This window comes from Chinchilla lanigera, unplaced genomic scaffold (assembly GCF_000276665.1).
Source record: "Chinchilla lanigera isolate Chin_1 unplaced genomic scaffold, ChiLan1.0 scaffold00140, whole genome shotgun sequence".
Lineage (NCBI taxonomy): Eukaryota > Metazoa > Chordata > Mammalia > Rodentia > Chinchillidae > Chinchilla > Chinchilla lanigera.
Window position 1 is genome coordinate 971,079 of NW_004955541.1, and position 19,181 is coordinate 990,259.

Here is a 19,181-nt window from a genome sequence, read left to right on the forward strand (position 1 = left end):
GAGCCCAGCCTGGGCAACTTAGTGACAGTGAGACACTGCCTCAAAATAAAAATTAAAAAGGTCTTGGGATATAGCTCAGTACTGGGTTCAATCTGTACTACCCCGGAGAGGGAGACAGAAAAAGGGAGAAAGAGAGAGAGGACCCCAGGGCGCAGGATGACTGCCCAGGTGAGATCTGCTGCCGCCCACAGCTTTAGAGAGGGACACTGCGGACTGAAGGTTCTGGGGGTTTAAATTGCCCCCTAATCTACAGCCCCACTGTTTTTGGAACCAAAGGTAAGAGCCTTTGGTTGCCCCTTTTGGGGTCCAGCAGGTAGTTTCCCCAGAAGATTTGGAAGTGATTCTGTCACTTGAGGCAAGAGAAATGTCTAGAGGGGTGTGTGTGTGTGTGGGTTTCCAGTGCCGGCTCAGCCGGGTCCCGGGTCTCAGTCCTTTGGGGTGGTCTGGGCAGGGACCCAGCGTGCATGTGGGGATGCACATGAGCTCCACATAGCACTTGGTCGGTGGAGGGGATTGTTACCTCAAAATCAAGGAAGGGGAAGTTATAAGCATGTGACTGGCGTATTATTTTTTTCCTGGTTGGGCATTTGGTGGGGTTAATTTGCTAGTGTTCAATAAATCATACAATTGTGGGCCGCAGTTGTGAGAGTCATTCTGATGCCCTTCAGAGGTGACTGCGGGAGACTGAGGGGGCTGTCCACGTGCTGAGGCCTCCCACTTAAATGTGGCCTCTCCCTGTAGAACGAAGAAAATAAGCTGCTGCGGGCGGGAGGACGGTCCCGACCCGCCTGCGCGGTGTCCCTGGTAGTTGCTGTACCTCTCTGAGCCTGCTTTTCCCCTTTCGGCCAAGAGAGGCTGGATCGGATGGCTTCTAAAGTGCTTTCCAGTTTCCGTATTGCCCCCTTTTTTTCTGTGAATCACTAAGTTGGTCATCCTTAGCAGTTTTGAGGTGATGAACTCCTTAGGCACCCTGAGGAGAAGGTTCACCCCTTCTGGAAAAGGCGCATAATCAGCGGGATTGCTTCTTCCTCAGGGGCTCTGGGACCAAGGGCGAGGCGACATCTCCCTTCCAGGACACGTTTCCAGCTCCTAGCCCCTTGTGTTCCTACCCTACCTCCTCCAGCAGCCGGAGCCCCAGGCGGGGAGCATCCTCCCTCTTCCCCAAGCAGATGTAGAAATGCGCACCCGGCCTGGTCGTTTGCGGGGTGGGTGATGGTGCTGCTTCGTTCTTCTCCCTAGGTGAACCTAGGTCCAGGCTTCTGAATCGGCCCCTGCTCATTTATGGATGCAGACTCTGGGCCTCTGGAAGCATATCCCTCAGAGAGAGGTTCGAGGGGGTTCCTCAGGTCTCGCCAGGGGAGAGCTTTGCTAGGGCTTGGGGTTTCCAAGGCAAACTCCAATTTCTGTTTCACACCTGCACTCTCTCTGAGTCCACAGGTGAGCAACGGGGTTATGGGTGGAAAAGCTGATACTGGCACTGAGATCTCACCTCCTGCCCCCGGGGACCTGGCCCCCTTCCCTGCCCCCACAGCCACCTGCAGGGGGCTGGAGTTTCCCAAATCGTTTCTTACAAAGGTTGCTGACTGTTGTTTTGCCGGTGGACCAGTGTGGCTCTGGCTGTGACCATATTATGTCCTGCCACTGCTGATCGCTTCACACTTGCATGTCCAGAGAGGTCACATTTCATCAGAAGAACAGAGATGCTGTTGCTTGGGTTTCTTTTTGGGTGGGCGTCTGTCCAACGGCCTGGGGATTTCCAGCACTGTTCTTGTAAGTGTTGGCTGTGAGTCGTGGCAGTGTGTGTGTCGTCTCTTTCCCCGGGCTGCTGGGAAAGCCAACTGCGAGCTCTGGGAGGAATGTTTAAGGGTGCCCTTGGGTGTCCTGGGGTCCCCAGGTCACCATGCCCCCGGAAAGATTGAGCTGGTGACCTGGCTTTTCTGCAGCTGCAACTCGTTCTCCTCCTCACCCACTGTTCCTCATGGCTCGCTCAGCGTCCCCAGGAAGAGAGTAACCACCTCTGTGAGCCAAGGAGTCTTCTAAGGCCCAGCCTCGGCTCAGGCGCTACTACCTGTGCAGCACCTGGACTCTCACTGCACCTCCGCCAGGTGCGACAGTCCTCTCCGACACTGCAGGGGGAAGTGATACTTCGGGGTCACCTGGGTGGACCAGGATCCCGGCTCCGTCTTATCCCAAGCTCCTGCCCCTGCCACTCCACCAGCTGTGAAGGGACCACCGGAGGCACCCTGAGGGCTTGCTCTTCCTGGGGGCGCCTGTCCACCGGGCATCGGGTAATCGGGTGCTCCTTAGCGCACAGCACCGTGGAGAGGTGACCTTCCCTGAGCTCGTGTTGAGAGTGTCGCTGTTGGACGAGGCTGTGTTTGGGAAACAGCTGTGTTTGTGATGCGGTGGGAAATCAGGGCGAGTGGGACGCGCCGATGGAACCGAGGCTGGGGCTCACAGGGGCCGAGCGGGGCGGCCTTGCAGCCTTCTGTCAGGGCGGGGTCACAGAGGCCAGCATTGTCTTCCGCTGGCGGGTGGCCCAGAGTCCCCGGACCTGGGGTTTCCCCCAAGCCAGCACCTCTGTTGTGAACCTCCAGGTTTCCTGCTCGCTGCGTTCTTGGGTGGCTCTGACTCATCAAACAGCATTTATTGCATGGCAGGATCTGCTTTTCCCTTTCGAAGGATGTGTGACAGGAATGGCGGACGGCGGCTGCGGCAGTGGCTGATTGAACAGATCGACAGCAACCTGTACCCGGGGCTGATCTGGGAAAATGAGGAGAAGAGCATGTTCCGGATCCCCTGGAAGCACGCCGGCAAGCAGGACTACAACCAGGAGGTGGATGCCTCCATCTTCAAGGTCAGGCTGGGCGTCCCTAGCAAACAGAGGGGTTGCTCTTCTTCCTGGTGGCTGTGCCGGTATCCCTAATGCTTCCGCTTGGCCTTGTAGACACAGCTCCAAGGGATGTGCCTGTCCTTGCTCATGGGCTGGGGCTTGGAATGTCCTGAACTGCAGCCAGTGTCTCTCTCCCTGGAGAGCCATCTTTACCCCAGGCATGGGGCCTGGTCCTCTGCTTCTCCCAACAGGCAGCATTGACTGAGAGTTTGTTCTGAGCCGGGCCTGGCCTCCATGGTCCTAGCCTTGACACACCTAGTTTCAGACAGAGAAGTTCAAGCCAGGGCAGTGCAGCTGTGCAGGCCAGCTGGGGTCATCAGAGTTGCCTGGGAGCATCTTAGGGGCTCCAGATGTCCAGGGAGATTGGGAGGCCTGAGGGATATTTGGAGCCCTAGGTCAAGGTCAGCCCAAACTTCCACTTTGCAAGCAGAGGCCCCCAGGTGGTCTGACTCAGAGCCCAGGTTGCAGACCACTGCTGTGTTCGCATTCTGTGCGTATGGGGCAGGGAGGGAGAGGTTTGAGTGCTTGGGAGGGGGCTGAGTCACAGAAGACCAGAGACAGGTCTGAGGCTGTGAACAAGCTGGCAGGTGAAGTCTGGTGGACTCCATCGTATTGCTGGACCTGAGCTGCAGGTGACTGACTTCGGACACAGATGACCAGAAAGAGCAAAGGGCCGTGTGTTGTCCCAGACTGGAGCACAGCTAGGTCAGGCTCGGCTTAAACCTGCGTGTCAGTCCTTCCGGTCTCTGTGCTCCGTGTTGGTCCGGGGCGCTGTGCTCTAGTGATTCTGTTAAATCTGTGTTCAGGGCTTGTCTCTGAGAATCCATGCAGGTTGCTGATCACTTTAAGGAAAATGGGCACATGGGAACATTCTGTACTCACTCTTGGGGTTCCCTGCTGCCTTTGTGTCCCCCAGGTTCCTTCTAGTCAAGGGCCCAGCTCAGGAGGCGTGGAAACCCCAGGGTTCGAAATGCCAGCCCCTGTTCTTGCATTCCCAGCGCCGGTGTGGGTTTTGCGTGCTTTCGCTTTGAGCTGCTTTTTGCCTTTGGCGTCATGGGGATGTTCTCTTTGGACTGACTCTGCTCAGGGTACATGGTGCCCAAATGCCATCCGTCATCTGGGAACTCCAGGTTTTGGGTCACTGCAGGCCAGGGTTCCAGGCCTCAACGCTGTGAGGTCGAGAGCCAGATACTTCTCATTGTGAGGGCTTTGTAGGATATTTCCCACCCTCCTGGTCTTCTCCCGCCAGACACCAGCAGCATCCCCTTCCCCAACGGCCAGAAATGTCTCCATCATGGCCAGGTGTCCCCTGGCAGCATGGTCTTGCCCTTCCCACTGAAAACCCTGCTCTGAGCTGACTGTGGCTGGGATCAACAATTAAGCAGTGGTGCTGGGTGCTGGGGCCCAGTGGCAGAGTTGCTTCCAGAGGTGCGGACAGTGCCAGGCAGGCTGCAGAGAGCCAGCTTCTCCCTTCACCTGTCCCCCGCTTCGGCGAGGATTCTGGGTAATGAAATAAAGCCCCAGATTTATACATCTTGTGCAATGTTCTTCATGGCCGTTTCAACAGCCTTGAGAAAAATGTGCAAGATTCCCGATGTTTCCGTTGGTTACGCAGCCGCCCGATGTGGCAATCTGAGATGAGTCTACAATCTCAGCAGGAATGGGGACAGGCAGGGGACGCGGGTGCCCACCCGAGTGGGAGGCCAGGGGCCGGTGCTGGTCGAGCTGGGGTGGAATGGTGTCATCGGCACCGCCTCCTGCTTCCCTGAGCTGGGTCACGCGGAGGGGCCTGCTCGGTGTCCTTGGGGAGAGACGGCTGTGCGGTGCCCACTGAGCACGGCTGCTGCTGGAAGGAATCGACGATGCCGAGGTCAGGCGGAGCTGTCTTGGGCGCTGCCAGGTGAGCTGGAGACACTTTTCTCAAATGTGCAAAGAAAACCTTTCTGAAATTTAGGAGTAGGAAAAAATCTGGGAGCTTGCTTTCCTGCCTTGGTCAGCAGTGGGAAGAAGCCCCTTACACCAGAGGCTCTGCGTGTCTGCAGTGTCCTCCTGCAGCCGGCGTCGTGTGCTGACCGCAGACTGAACCGTGAGAAAGACGCTCAGTCCCGTTGTCCCAACCCGAGCACCGTGAGGAGGCCCGACACCACACGGGTGGTTTTAAAGGAGCGCTTTGCCTGTTTCATGTGACGGGGGGTGGACCTGCAGTTGTGATCGCAGGTGGGCATTGATCCTGATGGATCTGAATGTTATCCCGGGGCCCAGGTGTTCCAGACCCACAAGCCCTGAAGGAGTTTTAAAATGTGACGTGTGATGGTTTTTTAGATGAGGGGGACTCGGAACTGGCTGCCGAGAGTACAGTGCTGACATTGCCGGGGACGAGCCTAGTGGCTCCTGTGTGGCTGGCATCATGCGCACTGTCTGGTTTTGGCTCTGGAAGAACTGGAGAGGATCAGTCAGCTACACTGAGTTTTTAGAGCTGGGCAGAGAGGCCGTGAGAGCCCAGATGCCAGCAGAGTGACTCTGCTCGGGGGTCTGTCTGCCAGCGGCACACAGGGTGCGTCCCAGGGCATGTTTTGGTGGATGGAGCCTCCTGGCCTTCCTCGTGGTGAGTGGGTGGTGAGAAGGAATGAGGGGGCCTGGTAGAGGTGCCAAGGCTGGCACGACCGGCTATTGTGACATTGCTGCAGAGTCTGTGCCTTTCAAGGTCCTGGTGGAGGATGGGTCAACCAGTGGTTCTCAAGGGCAGGGCGGGGGCATGACTTTATTCCCAGGGGACACTTGGTCATGCCTGCAGTCACTTCCTGTTGCTCAAGGGGAAGGGTGCTGCTGGCATTTGTGGGTCAAGGCCTCAGGTGCTGCTGCTCCAGGAAGAGCCAGCCAGCTCTTCACACCAGGAGGTGTGAAGAGGCAGAGCCAGAGAAACCCTGAAGTTACTCTTCTCTTAGTACAGGGTTTGGTCTGCTATTTCCTTAAAATAGTGACACGCAAATCAGTGCAGGGTCAGCAGTGCAGCCAACCAAGGGCAGAGCTGAAGATTGTTTACTCAGCGCCGAGCATGGTGGCGCACATTTGTAATTGGGGAGGCTGAGGCGGGAAGATGGTTGCGAGTGTGAGGCCAGCCTGGACTACATAGTGATTTCTAATTGACATTTCTTTTTTTTTTTTATTTTAACAATAAAAGGAGGAAAACATTAACAGACAAACTTTTACAAAACAGCAAAAGAACAGTACAAACAATACAGAGTTACAAAGTGGTAGGAAATTAACAATGCTTGTTGTATTACATATTAATATCTTCAGAGTGGTTTCTCATGAAACAAATAGAGACATGCAATATTGATCAGTCAGGGACTCATTAACAGTTTCTTTCAGCAAAGGAATAGAAGACAGTAGATCGACTATGTTAACTATCCTGCATATACATGCATACAAAATCTCTCCTTCTTTCCCTTCTCTTTTCCCACATCCCAGTTGCCCTTTACCCTTGAGCGTTTTCCTATCATTTCACAATGTCTACCATACCTCTGAGTTTATATTAACTCTTTCAGGTTTTACACTGGTGAGACAGTGCGCCTGAACTGCATACACAGCGAGACCCTGACTCAAAAAATGGGAAAAAAAAATGTTTACTCATAAAACTCATTCCAAAGCGGGGTTTGCGCCTGTGTCAGAAAAGGAAAGGACTGCCGAGTTCACGAATAGGAAATGTTCTTCCAGTTCCGTTTTCCCCGGGGCCTAGGTGCAAAATTTGGCATCAGTAGGGTAGAGAGCCTTGGCCTTAAACTGTAAACATTTGTATCTTTTTGAGAAGAAAAAGATGCCGCTCTGGGTTTCTGGAAATGTAAGTTCAGACCTGACTGGCATCTGCCGCAGGTGAATCCTGAGGGACGGGCCCAAGAGTCTGCGTGTTACGGGCACTCGTGGGGTTGACAAGGCCTTAAGCTCTGGCCGCACTGGAAGGTGGTACAGGCCCGGTCCACCTTGGGAACGTGGCTTTCCTTTCGGCTTGCAGTTACCTGATTGGGAGGGAGAATTCCCTCCAGATCCCTTGTTAGCTTAGGCTGGAGAAGACTGCCTGATTTTGCCTGAAAGTGAAGGTAATTTTTACCTGTTAGTGGTTACCTTCTGATGGGCTGCTGTGTTCCAATTCTGGATTCTTAACATATGCTTATTGCCCTGTTCTGTTTTACAAATACTGCCCCCTGTATGGTAAACATGTTGAACTTCTAAGTTTCCTGGTTTGAATTTCTGGTTCCAGTTCAGATCCTGAGGTTTGGAGAGGTCAGAAAACAGAGCTATTTGAAAAAGCAAAGCGTAACTGATAGAGAGAAAACATTTCATTGCATTTTAAGCAGCGCTTTGGGTGGGGGAGGGGCAAAAAGCCAGCCTCTTGCAAAAATGCAAAACAAAATTTCTATTAAAAGGAGCAGGGCAGTTGATGGCCACATTTAGGGTTTTTGCAAATGTTCCCTTTTCATAGTATGTTTTAGCTAGGAGTTGATTTGAAAAAGCAAAAAGTCTTTGTTTTGAACATTCTAGTGAAATCATGTGCAACTTCCTCTTTGAGCAGCTTAACCTCAGCGGCTCCAAGCCCTTTAGCCCAGGGAGGGACTGTGAAAGGCACACAGCAGGGGCGGCTGTGGGAGGGTGCGAGGTGACCTCAGACACCCCTGCTTGGCCTGGGTCTCTTCACATCCGGAGAGACAGTGGCCTGAGACTCGGGGAGGAGGGGTGTCTGGTCCCCATGATGGGGACCTGTGGTCAGCAGCCCTCGTGTGTTTAATGTGCTCCTCTTTCCTCCTTCAGGCCTGGGCAGTTTTTAAAGGGAAGTTTAAAGAAGGGGACAAAGCTGAACCAGCCACTTGGAAGACGAGGTTACGCTGTGCTTTGAACAAGAGCCCAGATTTTGAGGAAGTGACAGACCGATCCCAGCTGGACATTTCCGAGCCGTACAAAGTTTACAGAATCGTCCCGGAGGAAGAACAAAAATGTAACTATCGGTTGTGGGCACTCAGGCTTCCAGAAGCTGCCAGGTCTGCAGCCTCGCCGGGGACTCGGGTCTGGGGTGGATGTCACCACCATAGGGTCTGGGTGCGCGGCTTTAGTTAAACAAACGGTTCTCTCCTTTATGTGAGCGGCCACTGAGGTCCCTTCCACTGACCTCATGCCCCATCTGATGCCAAGTGGCAGCTTCCAGCTGAGGGGGCGGCTTGAGGATGGGGTGGCCAGAGGGGATTGGGCTGTGGCCCAGGCTAGGGACATGCAAGGGGACACGCTCAGGACAAGCTCACTGGCTGGGGCCACAGAGCCTGCAGCAGCTTCTCATGAGGAATCCTGGCGGTCCTCTGGCCCTTGCGGGGTGTGTGTGGGGGGCAATCTGGTGGACAAGGGAGGACTGGGTTGAAGGGTGGAGAGAAGAGTTCCTGAAGAGTTCCTGAATAGGCCTCAGAGTACTGCCACATCCCGGGAGCTGCTTGGGAACTCTGGCACGTCATTCTTCTTGAGGTAGCTCCCAGCTCTGTACCCCGAAAGAATCAGGGAAAGCAAAAAAAAAAATACGGCACTGCTCCCCTCTTCTCATTCCTGTGTTCTGCTCAGACATCACCAATCAATCTGGATGTGTCCAGCTTGGCTCTGGCCTGAGAATCCTTTCCAAAGCAATGGCTGTGTAGACGCCGCAAATCAGAGCTGGCTCAGGGGATAAAATCTAATCACTGCTGGATTAAAACATTCTATTAACACACTGATTCTTCTCAACTGTTGAAAATGTTGGTGCATAATTTTTAAAAAGTTAAAATCATGACTCCAACAAATACACAGTGAGCCCGTGTGAGAGAGTTACAGTCCTCCCCTATTTAAGGGGGGAGCAGCACTGTGAGGGAGCTCGCTGAGGACGTGAGGGGAGGCGGTGGTGTGTGCCGTCAGGGGAGGATGGGGAGACGAAAGTCTGGTCTGGATGATACGATCGTGTTTCGGGGTGTTATCCTGTCTTCCGACCATCTGTAGCTTCATCACCTGCAGGTGAACACCTGACTTCACTGAATCCAACACAGTGGCCCCCTTGGAGAGTCACATGGCCGATAGGGCCCCGTGAATACGCCCAGGTGGTCCGGCAAGGCTAGGCAGTCATTGCTCTGCCTTTCCCCCCACTTTGGATAATGTTTGGTCACTGTGAAGTCACATGTGACCTCAAGCTGCAGGGATGTTTTCCTGACCCCCTCCAGGGCCAGCCAAGCCTGACCCGGCAGGTGACACTTTCTTATACCTGGGGGTGGGGCTGTGTCACCTGCAGGGGTGGCTGTTAGAGGACAAGGGAACAGGTTCTCAGGGGCCAGCAGACAGTGCACTTGCATAGTGTACAGTGGCCCCACGCTGCCCTGTACTGAGGGGCTTGCAGGCTGCACTCGTGCCGCCCCACCTGCCCGCCTGTGCTCAGCAGCCGCTTCTAAGTGAATCCGTGAATCTCCCAAAACTCAGTCAGAACGAAAGGATGGGCAGAGTGCATGGATCCCTGGGAGAGGGAAGGCCAGCAGGCGTTTGTGGGTTGTCATGGATATCGCAGTGCTAAACCTGACAGGTGAATTTCTGGCCGGGGCATGCTTACTCTGGAGATCCTGGGTGCCCCTGGGCAGGTGCTGATCGGAGCTGGTCCAGCTGGCCATCGGCAGAAAGGGCGTGTGTGTGCACAGAGACATGTGCATATATTTGGAAAGGCCAAAAAGAGATTTCCTGCCAACTGGCTTTAAAAAACAGTGACTCAACCTGCCAACATGTTTGCCAGGAAATCTTCGCTCGTTTTCAAGTACCGCAGCTTATAAATGTAACTTTTGTAGGGTAGGTAGTAAACACCTGGCATAAAGTATATTTGATGGGATTTACTTTGCATCTCAGCAAAGAGAAGGAAGAGGCCAACTGCTGCCCCTGTCCCCAAAAGTGCTGCCTTTACGATCCCTGTCACCTACTTCTCTCTTCTGACTTTTCTGGTCAGGTGACCGCAGCCTGGGAGGAGAGGGCCTGTGTCTAGGCCTTGGGCCACTGCCTAGTACAGCCAGGGAGGCCGCCGGCTGGCCCCGGGATGGTTGTGTGGCTCGGTGTGGAGGGTGACAGGGCTCCTCTGGTTTCCCTAGGCAAACTGGGCATCATGCCTCCCGGATGTGTGAGTGAGGTGGCGGAGATGGAGTGCAGCCGCGCTGAGGTGGACGAGATGATCAAAGAGGTGAGTGGAGCTGGCTGTCCCCGGAAGTGACTTTTACCTGCGGATGTGGGGCGGGCACCCTGGCCACCGCTCAGCGGCCTCCACCCGCAGGGCACATCTGCTCCTTCCTCCCGAGCCGCTGCTCTGCGTCAGTGAGCTTCCCTCAAGCACTGCAAGGTCCTACGCCTCAACGTTTCGGACGGCAGTCTTTTCAGTGAGATCTTGCACCCTTCGTACGCCAGCTACAGCCGCGAGAGCATCAGCCTTCTTGCTGCTTGGTCGTCATTGTGACTCGTGGCTATCAGACTGCTTATGCTTTTAACCTGTGAAGTTTATTCCTTAGTGGGTTGGAAAATCACTTAAGCGGGTCTGTGAGAAGTGTGCATAGAGTAGTCGTTAATAGGTTAGCGGTGAAGGCCTCCAGGGCCTCCTTAGGTGAAGCATGGGGGTTTTGTGGCGCTGTTTCAGTGCATTGCCCTGTACTGTGTTGTCTGTGGTTATTCCAAGGGGGGCTTCCACAGCTAAAGTGATGCCCACAGCCCTTGGGAAAGGCAGTGCGGGTCCGTGAGAGGTTCTTAGCTCGCTTCTGGCGGCTTCTGGCGGCTGTGCGCTGCTGGCTCCTCTGCAGGTAGCAGCCGTTAGGTTTCTGCGTGCTCTTTGGCCACAGACCAGGCAGCTTCTTGGCTCTCAGTCCCACTTACGACGTCCTGCTGTCCTTAGATGGCTTTTCTGCCAGCTCAGCCGTCACCGTCCATGGGTGTCCCAGCCTGTCCGCGTCTGCCAGCCTCGTGGCAGCTGCATAACCTGGACTGTTCAGCTTGCGACAGGTGCTCCGCGTAAAGACCAGGGAACTTTCCGGTGGCCTGCAAGAGGCTGGTCATTCGGCGCGCTTGATTGCTGGCCTGGTGGGTTTACGGCCAGGACCGCTCAAGCGGCAAGTAAAGCTTCGTGTTCGTCTCCTCAGACAGAGGTGACCGTGTTGCTTCCGTTGCGTAGCAGTTGCTGGTAGTTTGGGGACTGAGCGGCCGTCTCTCGCCCATAGCAGCCTCCTGTGGACGACTACATGGGGATGATCAAGAGGAGCCCGTCCCCGCCAGAGGCCTGCAGGAGCCAGCTCCTCCCAGACTGGTGGGTGCCGCAGCCCAGCGCAGGTGAGGACCCTGCGCCACTGGGGACGGCGTGGTGCTTTGTACTGTGACACTGGTTGTCCTGTTGAGGGTGCTGAGCCCGGAGAGGGGACGACAGGCCTGGCTCCCCACCAAGGCACGTCCGTTCCTCCTGCGCTTCTGCACAGCAAAGCGCCGGCTCTGGTGACTGTCCCCGGGGCCGGACGGAGGACTCAGCGCTGGGCCGCTTGCGTCCGTCCTGGCTGCTCTGCTATGTTTGGGTTCTGGGGACCCCTCAGAGCCAACAAAAGTGGGGTCGTCTGGGGGAGGAGGGCAGGTTGGCCGGCGAAATGGCTCAGAGCCATGCTGGGAGGTTGTGGATCTTCCTGCGCCTCAGTTTACTCCTTTGTAAGATGGAGGCCCTGGGGCCTGCCCCGTGGGTCGAGGGTGGTAATGAGGCACGCACCCTCCGGATTGCCGTGCCTGGCACGCTCAGCCCTCAGCTAATCAGGGTGACTCCTGGCCTGCAGCCTCTGCAGCGCTGGGCAGCTTTGAGCCTTCCCGTGGCCAGGAGGGCAGCCGGCCCAGCCGGTGCGGGGACCAGGTGTGGGTGGTGATGTCTTGGAGAACGCTAGCTTGGACCTTGGGTGCCCTGGGTGGTGGCACGGGGTCCAGTGATGTCCCCACCCCTGGGGTGGGAAGGGAATGTGGCTCCCAGGGTCACCGGCATAGGGCCGAAGTCCCACAGTGCAGAGGAAGTCCCCTGCCTCTGGTTTGGCTGAGGTCTGGCATCTGCGCTGAGGAAACCTGGGTCTGCAGGGACAGTGCAAGATCAGCAGAAGCTATGGCTGAGCCTTGGGGCTCGCGGGACGGCCTGGAGCCTCTGGTCAGCTTCCAGCCCTGGGCATGCTGAATTTGCTCTTTGTCCCCCACAGGCTTGCCGCTGGTGACCGGGTACCCCGCCTATGACCCACACCATGCAGGTATGGGGGCGCTGGGTGGATGTGAGCACTGTTTGAAGACAAAGGCCAGGGACCCGTGTGGGTCCAAGTGGGGCTGTCCCACACGGTCTCCACACCCATCCCCTGCGGACGGAGGTGGCCTCTTGCTGTGTGATGCTCTGCAGGGCCCCGGGATTGAGGTTTGGGCTGCAGACAGTGACACAGCAGAGGAAGCCAGTGTCTCCCCAGCACGCGGCCCTGTAGGAACAGACGCCAGCTCCTCGGGGTGGCCACAGAACACACGGCTGGGGACTCGGGCAGAAGGGGACACAGGGAGCAGAGAAGCGTATGCCCTGGGCCATCCTGGGGCAGAAGTAGGTGCTCACCCAGCCAGGAAAACTGCTCGGAGCCCATCGTGCAGACCTTGTTTCACTGGGCTGCTCTGTGGGTCACGGGACCAAGCCCTGGCCTGGGCAGCGCTGTGGGCGTCAGAGTGAGAGGTGAGTGCAGCGTGGAGAAGTCACTCGGGGCTCCCAGAGCTCAGCACGAGGCGAGGGAAGCTGCCCTGCCCAGCCCAACACCTCCTTCTAGGAGCCTGAGCTGGTGTGGGCTCCCCAGTGCTTGAGCTCGAAGGGCTGAAGGGACGCAGGGATGAGGTGGACAGCAAAGGATGCGAGAGAGTGGGGAGATCGCGAGGTGGAGAGCCGCCCTGGGCTGCGGGTGCTGGAGCGGCTGTGCCCTGGGCTTGAGACCCAGCCAGGCACGCGTTTCCCTATTTCCAGAGAAACAAGAGTGCTGGCTTCTATGGGAACTCCTGGAGTGAAGCACTGGCCACAGGTGTCCTCGTGCTGGCAGACGGCACGGCCTCTCCGTGTTTGTGTGCAGGCTGTGGTGTAGGGTGCAGACTCAGCCAGCCTGTGGGGTACAAGACCAGGGCCCCCACTTTGCAGCCATGCTGCTGGGCAGAGCCCCTCGCGCACCAGCGGTGCCTTCCTTTCCTTACCTGGAAAATGGTCCTACTGTTAAGTCTGCCTCCTGGGTTTGGCGTGCAGCCAGCCCTGGGCACAGGCCTGATCATGCCCCCTAGGCCAGGGGCTGCCACTGTGGCTCAGGAGCCCTTCTTCTGAGACCCTCTTGTCCTGGTCCGTGTACTCAGTTAGCACTTGGGTGGTGCTCACGTGTGCCGACCTGCAGCCGTAGGAGGCGGCGCACTGGCCCGCCCTGCTTTGCTGGGGAAACGGCACAGAGACGGACGCTGCTGGCTGGGTCACACGGCTGGAGGCAGCAGGGCTGGGATTCCGTGTCAGGCTGGGCCCTGGTGTCACGTGTGTGCAGCAAGCGCTGCTCACCGTCTCCCTGGGCTCCCCAAGACTCGGTGCTGTGCCTCGTGGCGCCGCAGGTTCGCACACCACGGCAGGTGCTACCCTGAGATGAGGCCCAGAAACGGCGCGGCAGTCGCCCTGTGTCTCTCATTGGGAGCAAAGTTCAGAATTCATTCAGGGAAGGGAGTGTCAGTGCCCCTAGGACGCAGACGTGGTGCGCTTGAGGGGCCCACAGGGAGTGGGGGACAGAGAAACCAACACCGCTGCCTTCCTGCTGCGTGACCCTACCGGGGCCTCAGTGTCCCTGAATGTCACAGGGACAAGTGGGATGGCGCAGCTCTGATTCCTTGCTGTGTGTGAGTCCAGAGCCCCCAGGGAACTCCGCCGAGGAGAGCGGAGCCCGTGAACAGGGTGGGGAGTCTTTATTACCTGACCTGAGCAGAGTCCAGTGGGAGGGCCCACGTGCCGGCAGCATCAGGCAGGTGACACAGGTGGCACCCACAGGGCCGCCCTGGCAGTGCACTGCACAACTCTGGGGGCTCCAGGGAGTTGGGCACCTCACAGTTGGAGCGGCTCCAGTGGGCCTCCTGCCCTGCCCTGCAGCACCCTGCGGGCGCACCAGGCTGCCAGCTGCTTGTGGGGCTAATCTGTGCTTCAGGGCTGCTAACGTGCGGATTCCCCTAACCCACACGTGCATTTGCTTGCATTCCTACCTCCACTGAGTGCCGCCCAGGCTTCTGTCGCTTGAGCCCCACCTTCACAGCGGGTTTTCACAGCCCAGGGCTGCCTGGACTCTGAGGAGCATAATATTTTTCTCAGTCTCCTCACTTTTTCAAAGTAGCCCCCTGGGAAGCCACTCTCCCTGCCTGGAGAAGGAAGACTGGTGCGCTGCTGGGAGCAGGGGGTCAGAGGCCAGCGCAGAGAAAAGCCTAGGAAAGCCTAGGGCGGTTAGTAAGTTCAGGCCAGAGCCCCGCGTTCCCTGCCGCTGTCCTAACAGGAAGTCGTGGGGCTGGAGGTGCGAAGGGTCAGTCGGCACCCCTGCGGCTTCCTGCTCTAGTCACCTGCCACCACTGGTGAGGGTGGAGCGAGGGGTCTTCTCGGGATGAGCCCCTCTGCCCCGTAGCAGTTCACTGGCAGCACCTGCTCTATGCCAGGGCTCGAGGGAGAGTTTCTGAACCCGGGGGCCCCCAGAGACTGGCACAGCGAGAAGGTGACACCCTTACTTTTCCCGCTTCGCTCTTCCCGTCTCCTCCCTCTGGATGGCATGGAGATCAGTGTGCTAAGCAGGTGTGGGCGTGTTTTCGCCCCAGTGTGACGCGTGTGTCACAGTCACCAGGCCTCCCCCGGGCTGGGACGTAAGGAGTGAACTCACCGTGGCGGGTGCAGGGTGTAGACCCAGGTCGTCTCTGTCTCCCTGTGGACTTGTTCATGCTGATGAGAACGCCATTTCTCGGGTGGCCTGCGGCCTTCCTCAGCGTGTCATAGGCACAAGGAGCGAGGCACCGTGTGGGAGGAAGGTGACTCCGATGGTTGGGTACCAAGAGCTCTCACCCATCCCCCTGTCCTCCGCAGCCTTCTCCCAGATGGTGATCAGCTTCTACTATGGGGGCAAGCTGGTGGGCCAGGCCACCACCACCTGCCCTGAGGGCTGTCGCCTGGCCCTGGGCCCGCCGGGGCTGCCCAGCGCCAAGCTGTACGGGCCCGAGGGCCTGGAGCTGGTCCGCTTCCCGCCGGCCGACACCATCCCCAGCGAGCGGCAGAGGCAGGTGACGCGGAAGCTGTTTGGGCACCTGGAGCGAGGGGTGCTCCTGCACAGCAGCCGCCAGGGCGTGTTCGTCAAGCGGCTGTGCCAGGGCCGCGTGTTCTGCAGCGGCAATGCCGTGGTGTGCAAGGGCAGACCCAACAAGCTGGAGCGCGACGAGGTGGTCCAGGTCTTTGACACCAGCCAGTTCTTCCGAGGTCGGTACCTCCACCCTGGAGGTTGCTCTGCCTGCCCTCTGCAGGCCATCCGCACCCAAGGGTGGGCATGGGGAGGAGATGCGGGGTGGGGTTGCAGCCTGGGGCCCCTGAACCACACCCTGCACTTTGTGAGTGCTCTAGAGGGTCTCTGGGCCTCCGTTCCTGGCGGGGGATAGGAGAGTGCAGGCCGGCATGTGGCCCTGGGCCCCACCTTCCAGTTGCTCCTGGCACTGTCACTGTGGCCTGGGAGTGGTGAGAGATGTGGGCTCAGGCAGGCCCGGTTCAGCATCTGCAGCTGGTGGAGTCGGGACTGCTGAGCACGTTGGAGATGCGTGTGTTGATGTGCTCGGTGACACGCAGACACTACGAGTGCTGCCCACCAATGCCCTGCTCTGCGAGGCAGGTGTCTGGGACCCCACACAGGTCTCCTCCAAGGCTGGGGTGTCCTTCCTCTGCCTGTGCTCTCTCTGCTGCTCACCCCAGAGCAGCCTGGCCCAGAGCTGGTGTCGGGCTCCGCTGCCCCGCCCTGCCAACGAGAACTCTGGTGTGAGCCCAGGGTCCATGCATAGCAGGGAGGCCAGGTTCGTCATCCCGAGTGCACGGCTCACTGCTCCTGGGGCTGCTGCAGCCCTGACTCCCAGGGAAGGTCCAGGACTTGGAGTCCCATTTTTTACCTGCTGCCCCGGGTGGAGGGAGGCATGGGGGGCTGCAAATGCAGGCACCTGCGGGCTCAGGCAGGGGTGGGAGGGAGCAGTGTCCCAGTGAGCAACAGGGAGTGGAGGACCAGGGACCTGCGCCATGGAAAGCATCCAGATCCAGTGCCAGCCAGGGAGTGGCCAAACTCACCGCTCCTCGGCTGGATCTCGGCCCCAGGGCCTCCCGCTTGAGAGCACGTACACACGTGCAGTGCTGGCCCAGATGCCCCTCGCTTTGCCTCTTCCCGCTGCCAGCTCCATGCCCGTCTGTCCCTGGCCCACTGCTGGGAGCCCGCCCCCACCCTCCCGTCCTCTGTGTCCCCCCAGAGCTGCAGCAGTTCTACGGCAGCCAGAGCCGCCTGCCCGACAGCAGGGTGGTGCTGTGCTTCGGGGAGGAGTTTCCGGACATGGCGCCCTTGCGCTCCAAGCTCATCCTGGTGCAGGTGAGAGCGAGCAGCCAGGTGCCCAGGTGCCAGGATGGACTTTGCACGTGGGCTGAGACGAGGTGGTGGGGACTGGGGGATCCCACCTGTGAGCAGGACAGACCTTCAGGTGTGGGCTGGTGACTGGGCTGTTGGCGTCTCGGCGTGTGGGTGTATCTTTATTTGGTTGCTTTTTAAAATCTCCTCCTAGAAGGATCCCACCAGTTCAGGTACCCTCAAATCTAAGTGACAGGTCAGGACTTTGGAAGCCCTTGCCTAAGTATAATCAAAGGAGTGGCACTGCAGTGGTCCAATTCTGGGCGTGGAGCAGTCGCACTGGGGTGCTACTGAGCCATGTGGGTGGCAGTCTCTGCAGTGACGCTGCCCGCTCCCTTCATTCACCGGGCCGGGCAGGGGCAGCGCGGCTCTGGGTAGAGCCTGGCCCCCCGCCAGCTCCCGTCTGACGCTGTGTGGTCCTGCAGGTGGAGCAGCTGTACGTCAAGCAGCTGGTGGAGGACTCGGGGAAGAGCTGCACCGCGAGCTCCGTGCTGCCGGTGACCGAGGAGCCGCAGCTGGACCAGGCCTTCCGGATGTTTCCTGAGATTTGTGCTTCACACCAGAGACCCTTTTTCAGAGAAAACCAGCAGATCACTGTCTAAGGGGCGTCTCTCCCCGGCGCCCCACCCTGCGCGTGGCTCACCGGTCACAGTGACTGGCAAACGTGGACGCTGCGGCCGGGGTGTTCCGCTGGCTGTGCGGCTGAGGAGCCTGTGCTGGGCACAGTTGGGCCACAGTTCTGTTCGCTCAGGAGGTGGGAACTTTCGGACAGTGGCCTGGATCCTGTAAAATTGTAACCTGAGATTAAAAATTGTATTTTCTGCAGTTTTTCTTTGCTTATTCTTAGTTGCTATGATTCATTCTGCATTTGGGGTTGTGTAGCATTTCCAAAGACTTGTCACTCCTTGTGACAGATCCTGAGTTAAGGAGTGTGGACCTTAGACTCCACTTGCGAGGAGAACAAGCTTTTAACTGTCTTCCTGTCTTATCAGGAATATAGATTGATGGTTTCTAATGCCTGAGCCCGTGTAGAGCAGAGAATCTATTCACTTTTAAGCTCTGTAATAAGATTTCTCAGTATTTAGCTATGAGCCTCCTCTTAAGGGGCAAAAGCAGAAACCTGTTCTTGTTGGAGAACTGTTCTTTCTGGAATTGGTGCAGGAAAGCACCTGTCCACATGTAGGTGCCTTAGGGCATCTGGGTTTCAGATGAGGCAAAATTTTCCTTTGGGGTTTTGTTACCTGGAAGCTGAGAGCTGCAGTTACTATTTTTATTTTTGTAGTTACATCGAATTCCAGATTCCTCTCGTTTCTTTCTAGATGGTTTTGACTTGTTTTAAAAATATTTGTGCTTTTAATGGCCTTATCTTACATGCTGTCCTGTAAGCTGCTGCGAATCTTTTTTACTTTAAAGTGAGCTGGATGCAAACTGTAAGTCCAGCAAGTGCCTGTGAATTGCAGGAGCATTTTGCGTGTGTTCAGCTGACTCCGCGCTCTGCTGCTTGGCTAGTGCCCTGTGCCTAGGCATCGCATCTGGCATCGCATCTGGGGTGTCCTGGTGCTGTGGCCGGGGCTGTCGGCCTCCTCGCTGCTACTCTGCGGGGCTCCCCAGCCCACCCCTGTTCCAGCCAGCAGTGGTGGTAGAAAAGCCGGCAGAGCAGCCCCAGCTCTGGCCCTGCGCAAGCTCAACTGGCAGATGAGATGCGTTTCCTACGAGGGGCAGAGGGGCGTGGAGCTGATCCCTGGCCAGGGATTGAAGGCTTGGTGGCTTGGCGTAATGGCCAGGGCCGTTCACTCCTGTCACCCCTCTGACCCTCCAGCATTTGCATTCTAGAGAATACTTGAGCATGTTATCTAAAAGCACCCTGTATTTTGCCAGCGCAAGGCTCCTTCTAGATGTCCATGTCCTGTGTGCCCCCAGGCACTAGCACACTGGGCTGCGTGGGTGTTGGGGGCTGCTTGCTGCAGATGGGAGTTGGGGGCGCCGAGTGGGTGGGTGGGTGTAGGTGCCAGGCAGGCCTGGGCTGTGGGGAGGATCGCCCTGTACTCCCTCGGGGGACAGGATCGGGATCCCTTCTGTGACCTGCCTGGGTCCCTGCCAGGTGCACCCAGAGTCTCACAGTGGGAGGTAGGGGAGGTCTGGGGCTCGGCAAGCGCCTGGGCAGAGTCTGACTCAAGATCTGAAAAGCTGGAGCTCGCCCGGGGCAGCCCCGCCCTATGGAGGGGAGCATTATCCTAGGGCAACAGGTGTTTGCTGAGGTGTTTGTGAGATAACCCGACGCCCCACTCCCCGGTCCAATGTGAAAGCACATCTTTAATATGCAGAATGAATATTTATTTTTGTATTGTTTAAAAACTATATTGATCTTTTTCTTTGTTGAAATAAGTAAAATGCTCTTTTATAAAGCTGATGTGTGTTCTTTTTTTTTTTTGCTTAACACTTTGTACTTCGCACTGGGTTCTAGGCTCCTTAGAGGGGGTTATAAACACTCTGACTGGAGTGTAAGGGTGAGGATTTTATTGCTGGCTCACCCCCAGAACCGTAACAGCGGGGGCATCTGTGACTGGTGAGGCCCTGCAGATGGGGACAGG

General features: G+C 57.3%; 1 protein-coding gene across 2 annotated transcripts; it reads left to right on the plus strand.

The window, feature by feature from the left end:
- Window positions 1-1,925: 1,925 nt before the first annotated feature.
- Window positions 1,926-17,415, plus strand: Irf8 (interferon regulatory factor 8). 2 transcript variants are annotated; one of them, XM_013507991.1, is made up of 9 exons: window positions 1,926-2,105; window positions 2,683-2,857; window positions 7,700-7,883; window positions 10,021-10,109; window positions 11,134-11,239; window positions 12,130-12,177; window positions 15,030-15,416; window positions 16,439-16,554; window positions 17,016-17,415. In XM_013507991.1, exons 2-9 carry the CDS (start codon window positions 2,684-2,686, stop codon window positions 17,190-17,192), a joined length of 1,281 nt encoding a protein of 426 aa, XP_013363445.1. In that variant the 5' UTR covers window positions 1,926-2,105; window position 2,683; the 3' UTR covers window positions 17,193-17,415. The 2 variants fall into 2 exon arrangements, with proteins under 2 accessions (XP_013363445.1, XP_005411042.1); XM_005410985.2 differs by having other exon boundaries at window positions 1,934-2,105; window positions 11,131-11,239.
- Window positions 17,416-19,181: the final 1,766 nt, after the last annotated feature.

What these genes read in the sequence shown, in the direction of transcription:
- Irf8 (XM_005410985.2), top strand. Translation starts at nt 2,684, where the DNA reads ATGTGTGACAGGAATGGCGGACGGCGGCTGCGGCAGTGGCTGATTGAA. An exon ending in CTATGACCCACACCATGCAG is followed by an intron (nt 12,178 to 15,029) that starts GTATGGGGGCGC and finishes TGTCCTCCGCAG; the next exon opens with CCTTCTCCCAGATGGTGATC. An exon ending in CACCAGCCAGTTCTTCCGAG is followed by an intron (nt 15,417 to 16,438) that starts GTCGGTACCTCC and finishes GTGTCCCCCCAG; the next exon opens with AGCTGCAGCAGTTCTACGGC.